This window comes from Rattus norvegicus, chromosome 3, assembly GCF_021556685.1.
Source record: "Rattus norvegicus strain SHRSP/BbbUtx chromosome 3, alternate assembly SHRSP_T2T, whole genome shotgun sequence".
NCBI classification, from domain to species: domain Eukaryota; kingdom Metazoa; phylum Chordata; class Mammalia; order Rodentia; family Muridae; genus Rattus; species Rattus norvegicus.
In genome coordinates, this window is record NC_141536.1 from 150,691,055 (window position 1) to 150,703,940 (window position 12,886).

The 12,886-nt window shown below is 42.7% G+C and overlaps 1 protein-coding gene across 16 annotated transcripts in view; it reads right to left on the minus strand.

The window, feature by feature from the left end:
* Ptprt (protein tyrosine phosphatase, receptor type, T) overlaps positions 1-12,886 on the minus strand; it is a 1,095,890-nt gene that overhangs the window by 707,912 nt on the left and 375,092 nt on the right. For all 16 annotated transcript variants that reach the window (NM_001108603.3, NM_001402009.2, XM_087653463.1 and 13 more), the window contains 1 exon segment: positions 4,682-4,953. In NM_001108603.3, the coding sequence (NP_001102073.2) occupies positions 4,682-4,953 (272 nt within the window).

A 12,886-nucleotide genomic window follows, 5' to 3' on the forward strand; every position in this document is an offset into this window, starting at 1 on the left:
ATGCTGCTGTGAAAAAAACCTGAATTGTTACTTTCAAAATCACATGTAGGGTACCAACTGCCAGGTAGATCCTGAGAAAGGGACTGAGCTCTGGGGAAGACTTACGATAATATCAGGAGAGTCCTTTTCAAGGGTCTATGGGGCACTTCTCTGTGCTGAACAAAGGTCCATTTCACATAGGCAGCAAATGGAGGGAAGACCAAGCCAGTGGCTGAAAAATTAGTAACAGTTTGATTTCTACCCCCTAAACATTAGGGCAGAAAAGTTCAGAACCACTAAAATATGAAATAGAATTGATATCACCTGGAAAGAAGCATAGATCAGAAGCATCAGGCCTCCCAGGCAGTAAATCAGCTTTTCCCCTGGGAGGCAGGCAGGGGTGGGGTGGGGGTGGGGCTGCAAAGAGATTTTTCTCACCTGGGGCCCTGCTGATAGCCCAGCAGTCGAAAGCCCAGTAATATGAAAGATGACATTTTTGTTTATTACAGAGCTAAAGTCAATTTTAGGACTGTGAAATATGACTTTAATAAATGAATACACAAACCCATGAGGTTCAAAACCCAGCAATGCTGGAAACTGAATTTGACTCAGTCCACCAGCTCTATGCACAGGACTGGAGCTTGAAGTATGGAAAAATTTCAAAAACCTGTTTTGTTCCTGTCTCTGTGTCTCTTGGGAGGTCCCCTTTCTCATTATGTCTCCTGTGAGTGTGTGTATTTGAATCTGGGTAGAGGCAGAAATTTGTGCATGTGTGTACTTGACTGTGCTCATGGCCACGTAAGTGTCTGGGAAGACTAAGTGTGCACAGAGGTGACATATGCTTTTTCCACAGTGCCACACTCAACACCCCAGTGATTTGTCATTATAAGGCTCAGGGCCAAGGAAATGTGAGGGTGCAGGAAATTGTTTAGAATTCTCTTGGTGAGGTTATTTACCTAAGGAAAGGCACAGAGGCTAGAGAGGATAGGCCAAAGCACAACACTTCTTTCTTTAAAGATAGCTTCCTCTTTTCTTCCATTTCCTTCTATTTCTGTTCATTCTTCCTTCCAACCAATTCAAGCCTGACAAGCCTCCTTATACAGAATCTAGCTTAGACTACAGAGGCACTCATCCTGTCCCTCTTTCTATCTTATATCAAGACTATTGGGATCTAAAGGATAGATCACTGGACATTAAACAGTTAGAGAACAGCAGATTCCAGGAATAGGAAAAGCACATCCTCAAAACACAGGACATCAAGCTCAGAGCTGGAGAACCTGAACAGGATTATGAGAAATTTGATTTACCACGAATGCCCCCTATGCTAGAAGCTAGGATCTGCTGCCACCAAATAAAGGGAGCTCTGGTACAGATACATGAACTACAGAAAGAGGTTTACCACAGGGCCACAGAAATGGGAGCTCATCAAATGTCCTTTCTTCCTCAATTTCCAACCCAGAGCAGGGCAAATGGTGGGAAAGTCCTTTTTCTGTAGCAATTATCTGGTTTAGGATACTTCAAGCCATAGCCCTATTTTATATCATAACAAGCTCTAGAAAAGGTCTGATTGGAGCTCGAGGCCTCATTGGGAGTATCTGTGAGTTTATGGAGATGCAAATGCTCACACTCAGCAGTAAAGTGGGGACACTCTGGGGACCAGGGAATTTGTTGATACCTTGCTATGTGCTGTTGGACTCTATAATATATCCCTCAGCCTCAGCCTCATCAGAGCTCAGCAAACCAAAGCATGGAAATCAACTTGGGCCATCAGTTATCATTACACATAAACCTTGATTGAAACAGTTACATCTATTCACTTTCACATTGTGAGGTCTGCTTACATGGCACAATTACAGAGTTAGGTAATGACAACAGAGACCTTAACGCTTCCTAAACTCAAACACTTTCTGTCTGGAGCACAATAGGGATAAGCCAAATCTCCTTCTACCAACATACAGGATGTAAGCCTCTATGGACATAGACGCTGTGTAATCCAGCAATCCAAATGGTCCCCATGATGCTCAAGAATTCACTGGGACAAGAGGAATAAAGCAGGGCTATCTTAGATAGGCCAGGAAACTGGGATACTACTCGCTAGAATACTAGCTCTATGTTAAGATGGGAAGATGCTAAAAGCAAGTTAACATCAAATTTCCACAGCAGACAGTAGATTAAATACCAATGCCCAGATTTCATTCTGGTTCCCTAGGACCCTACTTGGCTGACTACATTTCCTAGGTTGAATGGACCACAAAGCTTACTCAAAGCCTGGAACACTTCACCTTCACCAAAGAGCATCTCATATGACTACTAGTATGAGTTCTTCCCAAGAAATAGCAAAAAGAAGGTCTGCCTTGGCCATGAAACCCTATAGGTACAAAAGAGAAGGACACACCCCAAAGGCAACCTGGTCACCCATCGTGCACTGGAGCAAGCTATGTCCTATGAGCCTTTTATAAGGTAAATTGGTGATAGAGGCTAAGCTGAGCTGTTCAGATACCATATACAGCCTTAATGTACACCATATCTTGTGAATATGCATACATTTTGTGGTCAGCTTATCTGTACACTTGGCTCCGCAGCACCGTGAAGAGCCTACGATGGGTGTTGCTTACACAGAGCACAGTGCATGAGAATGTTATAACCTTGTAAATTGCAAAGACTGTGAACTCTGAAATATATCTGACACTGTGAACGCCAGATCGAGGTTTGTGGACCTGGTACTACTTATAGACATCTTCCCGAGGGGAGAAAAGATAAAAAATATAATGAGGCCTAAGGCACCTTTTACAACACATCTACAATAAAGCGTGTCCCTGTGTTAATGACACACATGTTAAAACTATTATAGTCTCCTTTTCAGCCAATTTTCTTGGTAAGACATTGCTGCTTTCACAGAGGGAGTAGGGTTCCACCTGACGTAAAACGAGTATAGTCCACACTCATTACCACAAGACTAGGCCCTGTCTTTCCCCACACTCACTCTGCATTTCTGACAGGATATTTTATATTGTGACTGTAACATAAGCACTCAACAAATGGTAGGTATCATCATCATCATCACCACCACCATCATCATCACTATCAGCATCAGCACCAGGATCATCATCATTCTCTCCCCTCTAATTCTAGAGGAATTACAGGGGGTGCCTAACAGAGGACAATGCAATCATTCTAAAACAAATCACAACTCATCGGAGATGAAATGGGAAATAGATGTGGCAAAAAATGTAGGCTAAGTACTGAAGGTAATTGAGTATTAAATTCTGATTTTCAGTTTCCAATGCAAAGAAGAAAACAGGGCTGAAGGTCCCTCATTGATGTAAACAAGCAAGCTCCATAGAGAAAAGCATTCCTAACCCCATGGACTGAAAGACCCACCCACTGGGTGTGGAATGCAGGGCCGACTAAGAAGCCCTGGCCACTCATCCACCACCCTTTGGTTCTCCCAGTTGCAGATTTGTGGTATTTTCTTACTTGAAAACCTTTAGGGTGCAAGGGAGCTCATCGGATGATGAAAATATAAAATGGTTGACGGTGATAAATGCAGAATACAGTAGCTTTACTTTAAGATGGGCATTGGTTGGCACACTTAAACACAGGTTGATTCCATGATGTGGGGATTTTAACTCATGGTGTGTTTTAAAGAAAATTTCCCAGTAATTTTGATTTAGACCTGTCTGGATTTGTACCCCCCAAAACATTCTGTTGATTGGTGCAGATCTGCAACCTGTTTCTCCATCCACACTGGGATAGGTAGGACAAATGGGGGTGGGGTTGAAAGCCAACAAAGCAGTTTGGCATTGCAATGACATAGTTTATTTTGGCTTGTAGAAGTGTTGGTCCACAATGAATTAGGAGAAAATGATCCCTTCATCCCTACCAGTAGTTGTGAACCACAGTGGCTATAGGACCCGCTTGTTGGCCTGGCCTTCAGACCCCTATGACGTACATGCTCTGTAAATTCAGTTCCCTGTGTATCTCTTCAGCAGACATCCTTAAAGGACTTGGTTTCTGCTGGGCATGATTACTTACATACATCTGAAGTTCTAGCACTTGGAAGGCAATGCATTTTGGTCTTAGGATACTCTGGACTACAGAATGCTGACCCTGTCTCAAAAATCCCCAAAACAGACAATAGTAACAAAAGCATGAAACAAAACAAGCAAAAAGAAAAGGAGAACTTAGCTTCCAAATTCCTCAAAATCTCTCACTCATCCTCGCTTCCTTCTCCTGTGTCATCCACTTCCGGAACATCTCCAGTGCCTCATCCACCCTTTCCAGTGTATTTTAATTCAGCCTTCCAAATTGGGTCTAGTTGTCCTCTCTTCTTAGAAGCTATCTTATTGCCCTTCCAGCCAAATAGCCTCTACCTGACTCATCAGCTTCTCTCTTTGAATTCAGCCTTTTCATGTGTGAGGTCCAATTGTTAGTTTATAAGAGGCTCAGTGCCTGCATTCCTCCAGTCTTAGGGAGCCACATACAAGCTGCTGTGCTGACACTGTTTATCTCTACCTGATGACCTCCAGGGAGGCAGGGGTTGTCCTAGGTCACCTCTGCATCCCTGGAAAGTCATCTTCAGTATGAGTTGAAAGGGAGAACTAATGAGGTTCTTTTTAGACCTATCCACTCTAGGAAAGGCAGGGATATAAAGGAATGTAATTATTTTCCACTAGAAAAAGAACAAGGTTAAGTGTCATACCTGGTAGAAATGAGGCCAGAAGGTACTGATGGCAAGTTCTGCCTTCACCCAGCCCTCAGTGACGACCCCAGACACGTTCCAGACAGGGTTCCCTTGGGGACCACCATTCACCTTCACGTAGACATTCAAGGCTCCCGGACTGGAGCGATCTCGGCTGGAGAAGTAGTAATGGAAGTCAATGCAGTGGGTATCATTCTCCTTCAAGGTTGGTAGAAGAAGATGGGCTTTCTGGCCTGAAGCTCTTCCAGAGCTATTCACCATCATGAAGGACCCTAGAGACCCACAGTGGGTAACAAACAAGACAAAGAGAGAAAATGTCCTTGTCATATTCATACACAGTACCAAAAAGGGAGGATAGAAATGAACTCCCTTTAGATGACAAGGTCAGGTTGACTCTGAAGAAGTCATAGCCCCTGTCAGAGTTGTGAGGACTTCTACTCCAGGGGCTAAAATCCCTACTTGTGGTGGTATCAGAAGAACGAGACATGTACTACTATACAAGACACATCTCTAGTATTGTACACGTAGCATTTCTACATAGTAGATTGCTTATAACTAAATGCTGGACCTTGATAGTTAAAAACCCAGCAGGAGAGTCAACTGCAGTCTCTACAGGTGAAATGCTCATAAAAGCTTCGGCTTGTCCCAGCCCAGGTGGAACCCCTACAATATAGGACGGTCCTGTGAAGGAACAGGCTCCATCTGGAGTTCTGCACTCAGCCAGGGAGATTCCATATTAAAGGAGACAATACACAAATAGTGCATATCTGAAGAAATAAATCCCAACAAAGTGTGCCCCCAGAGACTCATAGTAATATTAGTTATCTATTTGTAGAAAGTATAACTGCTTCTAAACATGCAAAAGGCCATGTTCCAGATGGGAGTAAGCCTCTTTCCACTGTTGTGACAAATAGAAATTCTCTCTTATTCTTCACCCCTTTCTGGATTCAATCCCTTTGGCCCTGACTTTACAGTTCTCTCTGTAGAACCAGAGGCTATCTCTTGACCCAGGGCTCCATTATGTGACTTGTTAATAGAAGTCAAACAGATGCTTAAAGTTGCCATTATAGCTAGGCTTATCTTCTTGTGGTTTTTTGTTTTTTTTTTTTTTTTTTTTTTTTTTTGGAGACACAGAAGCTGGTGTCCCAATTGGTTTGGGATCAAGAATTTACATACACAGATAAGCCATGGGTCAAGAGCCAAATTCCACCACTTGAAAACAAGATGCATAGCCATGTGGTCAACATATCTAACCTGTATCAGTCAACCTGTAATCAATGCACAGATCCATGTGTGTAAGAATCAATGTTTACTGTTGTTTGCCATGGGTTTTCTCCTAAGTGTTCATACAGCATTGGCTAATTGATAAAGCTCGCCAAGAACAAGATTCAGATCCATCACCATGAAGAGGCATATCTCAGCTCTTTATGCCACCGAGTTTATAACAAATGAAACGTGTGCAAGATGAAATCAACTGCCCAGAGACAAAGTGAGTCCTCATCACTGCAGGCAGCTTTTCAAAGCCTGCACCAGCTAGGATATCTAAGAGGATTTCACAATCAAGGGGGAAGGCTAAACTTAGCGATTTAAAAGCTGTATGACTCTACTGAATAAAATGTCTCATAAAACACAGTAGATAAATTCAAGTAATGCTGCGATAAATGTTTTCCATCTAGAAAACCAGCATCGCTTTGAAATTTTATTGTGATCACTAAAATCTTCATTCTGAATGAAATCTTAAGACCCCTTATCCCCAGGCAAAACGAGCCACTTCAGTGGCCATAAGTCACCTTGCTCATTGTGATACCAAAAAGACTTAAGATCTGTAAGTTAGTAAGGGCTTGGCTATCCACATCTTGTAGGGGTTTTAGACAGTACAGACCATTTACACCTTGTCTCTTGGGTTCTGAACTAATTTACAAGTAGACACAGAAGGGAGATTATATTTAAAACCTTTATACAATTTCCCTCAAAGCTGGATTATAGAAAATAACAGTCTTGATGCCAACTTGGGCTTCCAGCACACCCTACATCCAAACGTAAAAAGCCCTGTTATCCATCTCTAACCCAATTCAGATACCTTGAAGCAGACCTATTCCTCTGGGATGACCACGAGGGGCATTTGGATGAGTTCATACAGAAAAAGACTTTAAAAGGAAGCCAGATGACAAGGACAGAAAAAACCAAGGTCAGATTATCAGTGACCTACTAATCAGAAGATTCAGCCAACTCCTGGGTTACTATCCAGCGGAAGTGAACCAAAAGTTGTCAAGAGTGTGAAGAACCTTCCTTCATGATTTGTGACTAACTGATGGTAAAAGGAAAGATGTCTCCCTATTACAGAAGTTACCTAATTATTATAAGCTGCCAATGAGGTAGCAAGGAAGAAACAGTGGGAATTGAGGCTCAGAGCTGAGACTGAACCAACACCCATGCCTGCCACTGCTAGTCTATACGCAAGCTTTTTCTGATGGATCTCCTTGACAGAGGGCTTATGGCTCACAAGTCTCCCAAAGAGTGCTGGGTTGCCTTTGACACTGAGCAACCATTTATCTCGAAGAAGAGCGACAGCCTGAGAAGTGAAATGCGATGGACCCTCTCTGTCCCAGGTTGTATGATGACTTTCATGTATACTCAGTGCCTTGGCCATCAGCCAATCCCCACCATTAGGTATGTATGGGCAGCCTCTTATACCCCCACAGCAGAGGAAGTTAAGAAAGGCTCCCTCTATTGGCTCATGCCTTCATCTCTAGTCACCCTAGCTTCATTGGCCAACCAATCCTGTAGAGGATGCAGCATTGATCCTATTTATTGAAGCCTCATATACAACCCTGGATGCAGAGATGGAGGAAATGCCCACTCTCCCTACAGTGTTAACAGTGGCTACAAGATTCAGTTTCAAAGCCATTGGAGTATGTTGTGCACCTGTTCCATGTGCGGTCCTTAGCAACTGGCTTCCTCTCATGTCCACATCTTTCATCATCTTCTCTTCCTAGTTAATGGTCCCTCATTGACAGCCTCAGCACCACCTAAGAGCCAGAAGACACGAAGATCTCAGCCCCAAATACGCCCGTGGCTTCTGTACCAATAGCTCTATCAAGAGCCTCAAGCGATAATGCGCATGCACGCAAGGATGCAAAGGACTGGCCTCTTCTCTTCTCCCAGCTGCACTGAATGTTCAGGATTTCAAGAATCTAGGAGAGAGTAGAGCCACTGTGAAAGAGCCAGGATGGCCATGGCTATATTGCAGGGACTCCAACTCTCAGGATCACTCATTTTGGACACAAAGGGATTCTTTAGAAGGAATAAGCTATAATTGGGTTATGGAGCCAACAGAATTTTGAGATATATATTTTCACAACAGTGTCATTATTATTCAGGCTCCTCAGTAAGACCTGTACTGTATCTCAGGTCCCTTTATTTGAGGAATTGAAAGTATAAAGCAAAGTGGCAAGATGTTGTAAACTGAGCTGCCAATAACAAGCATCCCTGGGTGGTCGGAATTAAAAGGGAGTGAGCAAAGGCATAGGGACAGAAATCCACAACAGTTGCAAAAGCAGGTGTGGTGTCTTAAGGAGATATGAGATGATATACCAGTAGCCCCTCCATGAGAGGTCTGGCCACACCCTCCATAAAAGGAAGAAGTTGTATCCCTGAGTCATTTGATCCCAGGCCTGCCATTTCTAAGATTATTCAAGCACGAGAGCCCTGTTCTGCAACAGCTCAGTGGGGCCCTTTTGATCAACAGGTTGGCATAATTAATATCATCCCAGGGCTGTCGGTTTCCTAGAGATCAAAAATGAGCCAGTCATTATGCCTAGATCAGTGAAAACACACACACACACACACACACACACACACACACACACACACACGAAAGAAGAAGACTGTAAATACAGCCTTTTCCTTTGCCCCTAAAAAAAAATGCACCAATGTGATAAGGAACATAAAACAGCATTAGTTTCTTCATAGTTATTACACATAACACTGAAAATCGTGGAATTCAACCAGGAAGTACTCTCTGGCTGGCCATAAATTCTGCATTTCCCACTCCGTGCATAATAACGCCTCAATAAGCGCCCTGTTACTGATGTGTCTGCCACACAGATACCCTTTTTGGAGGCTGCACGCTTCTCAGTAGCAGATGGCGGCTATTGTGTTTACACATGAGCACCTCAGGATTGCATTTCCTCACGTCGGCAGTAAAAAGAAAGTCCTAATTGAGTTTTTAATGGCTTTGCACATTGTTCATTAAGATTACATGAGTGTGCTCCAGCAACTGGCAGCTGAGGGCCTGTAGCTCTGAGAACAAGAACACAGAGTGGTCCCTGCAGGCAGGTGGCCCGCCAGCTCCATGTGCCTCCTATGAAGGCAAAAAGGACCAAGACAGAGACCCAGGAGCTGCTGAGAGCCAAGCAGCTGTAGCAGCATGGAGAGGGTCCAGGATCTCTATCAGACAGCTGGTTTCCCTTCCGGGTTTCTTACAGAAGTGACTTTGAGAAAGTTCCCAGCCCTCAGTGTCCTTATCTATAAAATGGTATGTTGAAATGGATGTACAGGAGTTCTGCATTTAGGTTGGCAAATATTAAGTGATAAACAGTACTTGATTCAGAATGTGGGTTTTATAATAAGTAGCAAGCAGCAGATGGTACTGATGTGGGGAGTGGCGCTGAGAACGTTCTATGTACCAAGCACTAGTCTAAACACCATTTAGTATTCCAATGAGGCAGTATCATGCTAGCCCTGCTTTAAAGAAGAGTTACTGATACACAGACAAAAGCTAGGGTCTTGACTCATGGTGATTGAGCTATATGTCAAAGGTCAGGCTGTGCCAGTTTCTGTGTTGGGTGTAGACCTGAGAGACACATGACATTTAAAATACCTGGAGTGGTTAGTTTCCTGGAGGCAACATTAGCTATTTTTCTCTCTTGCAGAACAATCTGGGGACACATGCCTAAAATTGTGTGAGTCAAGTAAAGATAGAGTCACCCATACCAAAATACGGGGATGAAGTTAGCAAGTCAAGAGTCTCAGGCTTCACTGTCATGTGACCTTGAACAAGCCACTTGCTCTGCACTAAATGAATTTATAAGATCAGAAGATTGGACAGAAATCTCATCTACACTGCTTTTCCCTGGACTGCATCTAGCAGGTCTCTTAAACTATCTTGGCTTCATTTTCCTCTTCTTCAAAATAACTATGAAAACTCTTTTACATTGTACTCACAAGGATTACATGAAATGTTGATTAAAACATGCCCAGACAGAGATTGTGGCCTCTGAGGTTCTCAATATTAGCTTCTTTTCTAGCTTTCCCCCTATTCCAGATTTTTTTCCATACAGCAGAGAAAGCTTACCAGACTGAAACAAAATTAGCCAAGAATCAGAGGCTAGGGATGTGGTGGAGTGTTGTGGATTGCCCTGGTGTTGTGTGTATTTTGATACTAATTCTGCTTCCCCCAGAGGGGCTGCCTTGGACAAGGAGTGAATCACATACTCAGGTGACTACATGTGAATTTTCTTCCCATTTTAAACTGGTAAAATATAAGGCTAAAGTCTGTGATTGGGCAGTGGAAGGGAAGGTAAAGCTGGAAGTTTTAGAGAGGGAGGGGGAGGAGAAAGGAGAGAAAAGAGGAGAGGAAGGGAGAGAGAGGAGGACAGAAGAAGAGGAGATGAAAGGAAGATGGAGCAAGTGACCTGAAGGAACTGCAAGTAACAAGGGATTTCATAGAAGGGGAGTACAGTAGTATAGTGATCTATCTGCCCAATCGAGGCATAGAGCTTATATTTCATGTTAAATGAATTGTATTTTCCTTGCACAGGCTTATTGGGGTTGAACATTAACAACAGTGGAGGATAAAGTACTTGCTGTGCAAGCATGAAGACTGGAGTTTGGATCCCTGGCACCTACGTGCATGCCTTTAATCCCAGAACTGGAAAAGCAGAAACCTAAGGATCCAAAGGTTTTAAGGCCAGGAAGTCCCCAGGATCAGTGACAGACCCTGCCTCAAAAAAGGAAGTGCAGAATAATAGAAGAAGGTGTGTGAGGTCAACCTCTGGCTTTTGCATGTGTGCATCTGTACACACACACACACACACACACACACACACTCACACACACACACATACACACGGACACACAGGACACACATGCATTCATACATCCACAAATGCCCATACACACATACACACCCTTTAAAAAATAAAAAAAAACAACAGGGGACCTATTTAGGAACAAAATAAAACACACTGCCTTAGCCATGCATGCATGCACACTCACATGTATGCACACACCCATACACTCATACATACACACACATAAATATACATGTACACAGACACACTGATACACCCTTACAAAGAAAGAAAACAAGGAACCTATTAAGGAACAGAATAAGACACACTGCCCTATCCTTACCCTCTTTAGCTAATAAGGCATTCAGGTCACCTGTCTCCCTCCTCATCTCCATGGCAACTGCCCAGCAAGCATGCCACCAAGCAGTGTTCTTCCATGATTTTTGCTTCAAGTTCCTGCTTGATTTCCTCAATGATTGGCTATGACCAGAAGTATGAACCAAATAAGCCCATTCCTCTCCAAAGCTGCTTCTAGCAATAGTGTTTTAATCACTGCCACATAAAAGAAACTAGGATAACACCAAAGCATCCTAGGTGCACAGGTTTTGCTCAGGCCATGCCCTTCCTGAAATCGTTGTTTCCCAAGCCATCGAACTCCACAAATCCCACTTACCCTTTATGGCTATCACAAGTGTCCATAGAGCAGTTACTTCTATACCATGGTTCCTACAGTCAGCAGTACATGAGTCCACTGTAGCTATTTTGGATGAGACTGAATATTAAAGTTCACACTGATGATATTAAGCTGTCTGGCCCAAAGCAATGGGAAGTGGGTGGGTAATGGGGAACAAAGCAAAACAGTCAAAGGCACAATGGACTGTCACACTTGAAGATAAATGTATAAGGGAACCACTTAGTGTAACTGGCATTGTCATGAAAACTTATCACCATTAAGCTGGTCAAAAATATGACAGTAAACCAATAGCCACAGTAACAAACATATCCTTCAGCATTACCCATATTATCTGTGAAAGCACTCTAATTACCATGTGTCAAAAATGGGAAAGAGAGTGGCTTCCTTTTGAATATACCAGCAAATGGGGGAAGGGTGTTAATTACCGCTTAATTGATGCATGATATGTATTTAAAACAAGAAAAACAGATCCTGAAATTTCAAATGAACTGCACATTGTGAACATTTTGTCAGTAAGTTTGTGGGAATAAGTCATAAGTATTTCTGTAATCATTCATTCAGACCAGGAAGTTGGGATCCATGCATTTCATATGCAGATTTGTTAAGGCAATTTTCTAAGAAACTGTTATCTGATAATCCATGGAGGTGTGGATAATGTTTAAAAATGTAGTACACCGGGTGAATGGATTTGATATATGATGGAAGGGGCTCCCTGCAACTCATGTTCTGCACCTTGACTCAAGCAGAACCAGGCTTGTGGTTCATAGGCACTTGGGTCTTTCCCCTAAGCACAAGAAAGTTAAGAAACCTTTACTATTATCCTTCAGAGACAATATTAAGGAAGAAGGAAACAAAGTAAAGAGAGAAAAGGAAAAGTAGACATGGAGAGGAGGAGAGGATGGGAGGGGAAGGAATGACAAAACAGACAAGGAGGTCTGAGTCAGGAGGAGTAAAACACTAGAAGAAAAGGACACAAACCCAGTAGTGAGAGAAGACTAAAAAGATTAGGTCTCAGGGCAGGGCTAAATACAAAGCACATATATAAAGCACATATATATATATATATATATATATATATATATTCTCATAATAAACTTACAGCCTACCCCCAACACACACACACAAACACACACACACACACAATTTCACAGAAACTAAAGCATTAATCACTGATAAGCCAGAACACATGACTTACTTGGAAGCATACCTTACCTGACTGCTGTCTTGAGCACTTTCTGAGGAAGGTGAGGATAGAAAGGGCATTTTTCATAAGTGCATATGTATGTATACATGTTTGTGTATGTGTACCTGTGTGTGTTCATTTGTGTGCGCATGTGTGAATGCACATGTATGTATATATTTATGTCTTCAAGAATTCCTTTCTCTCTTTACCAACTATACTAAACACATTCTACTACCCAATTTACTTACTTCCAT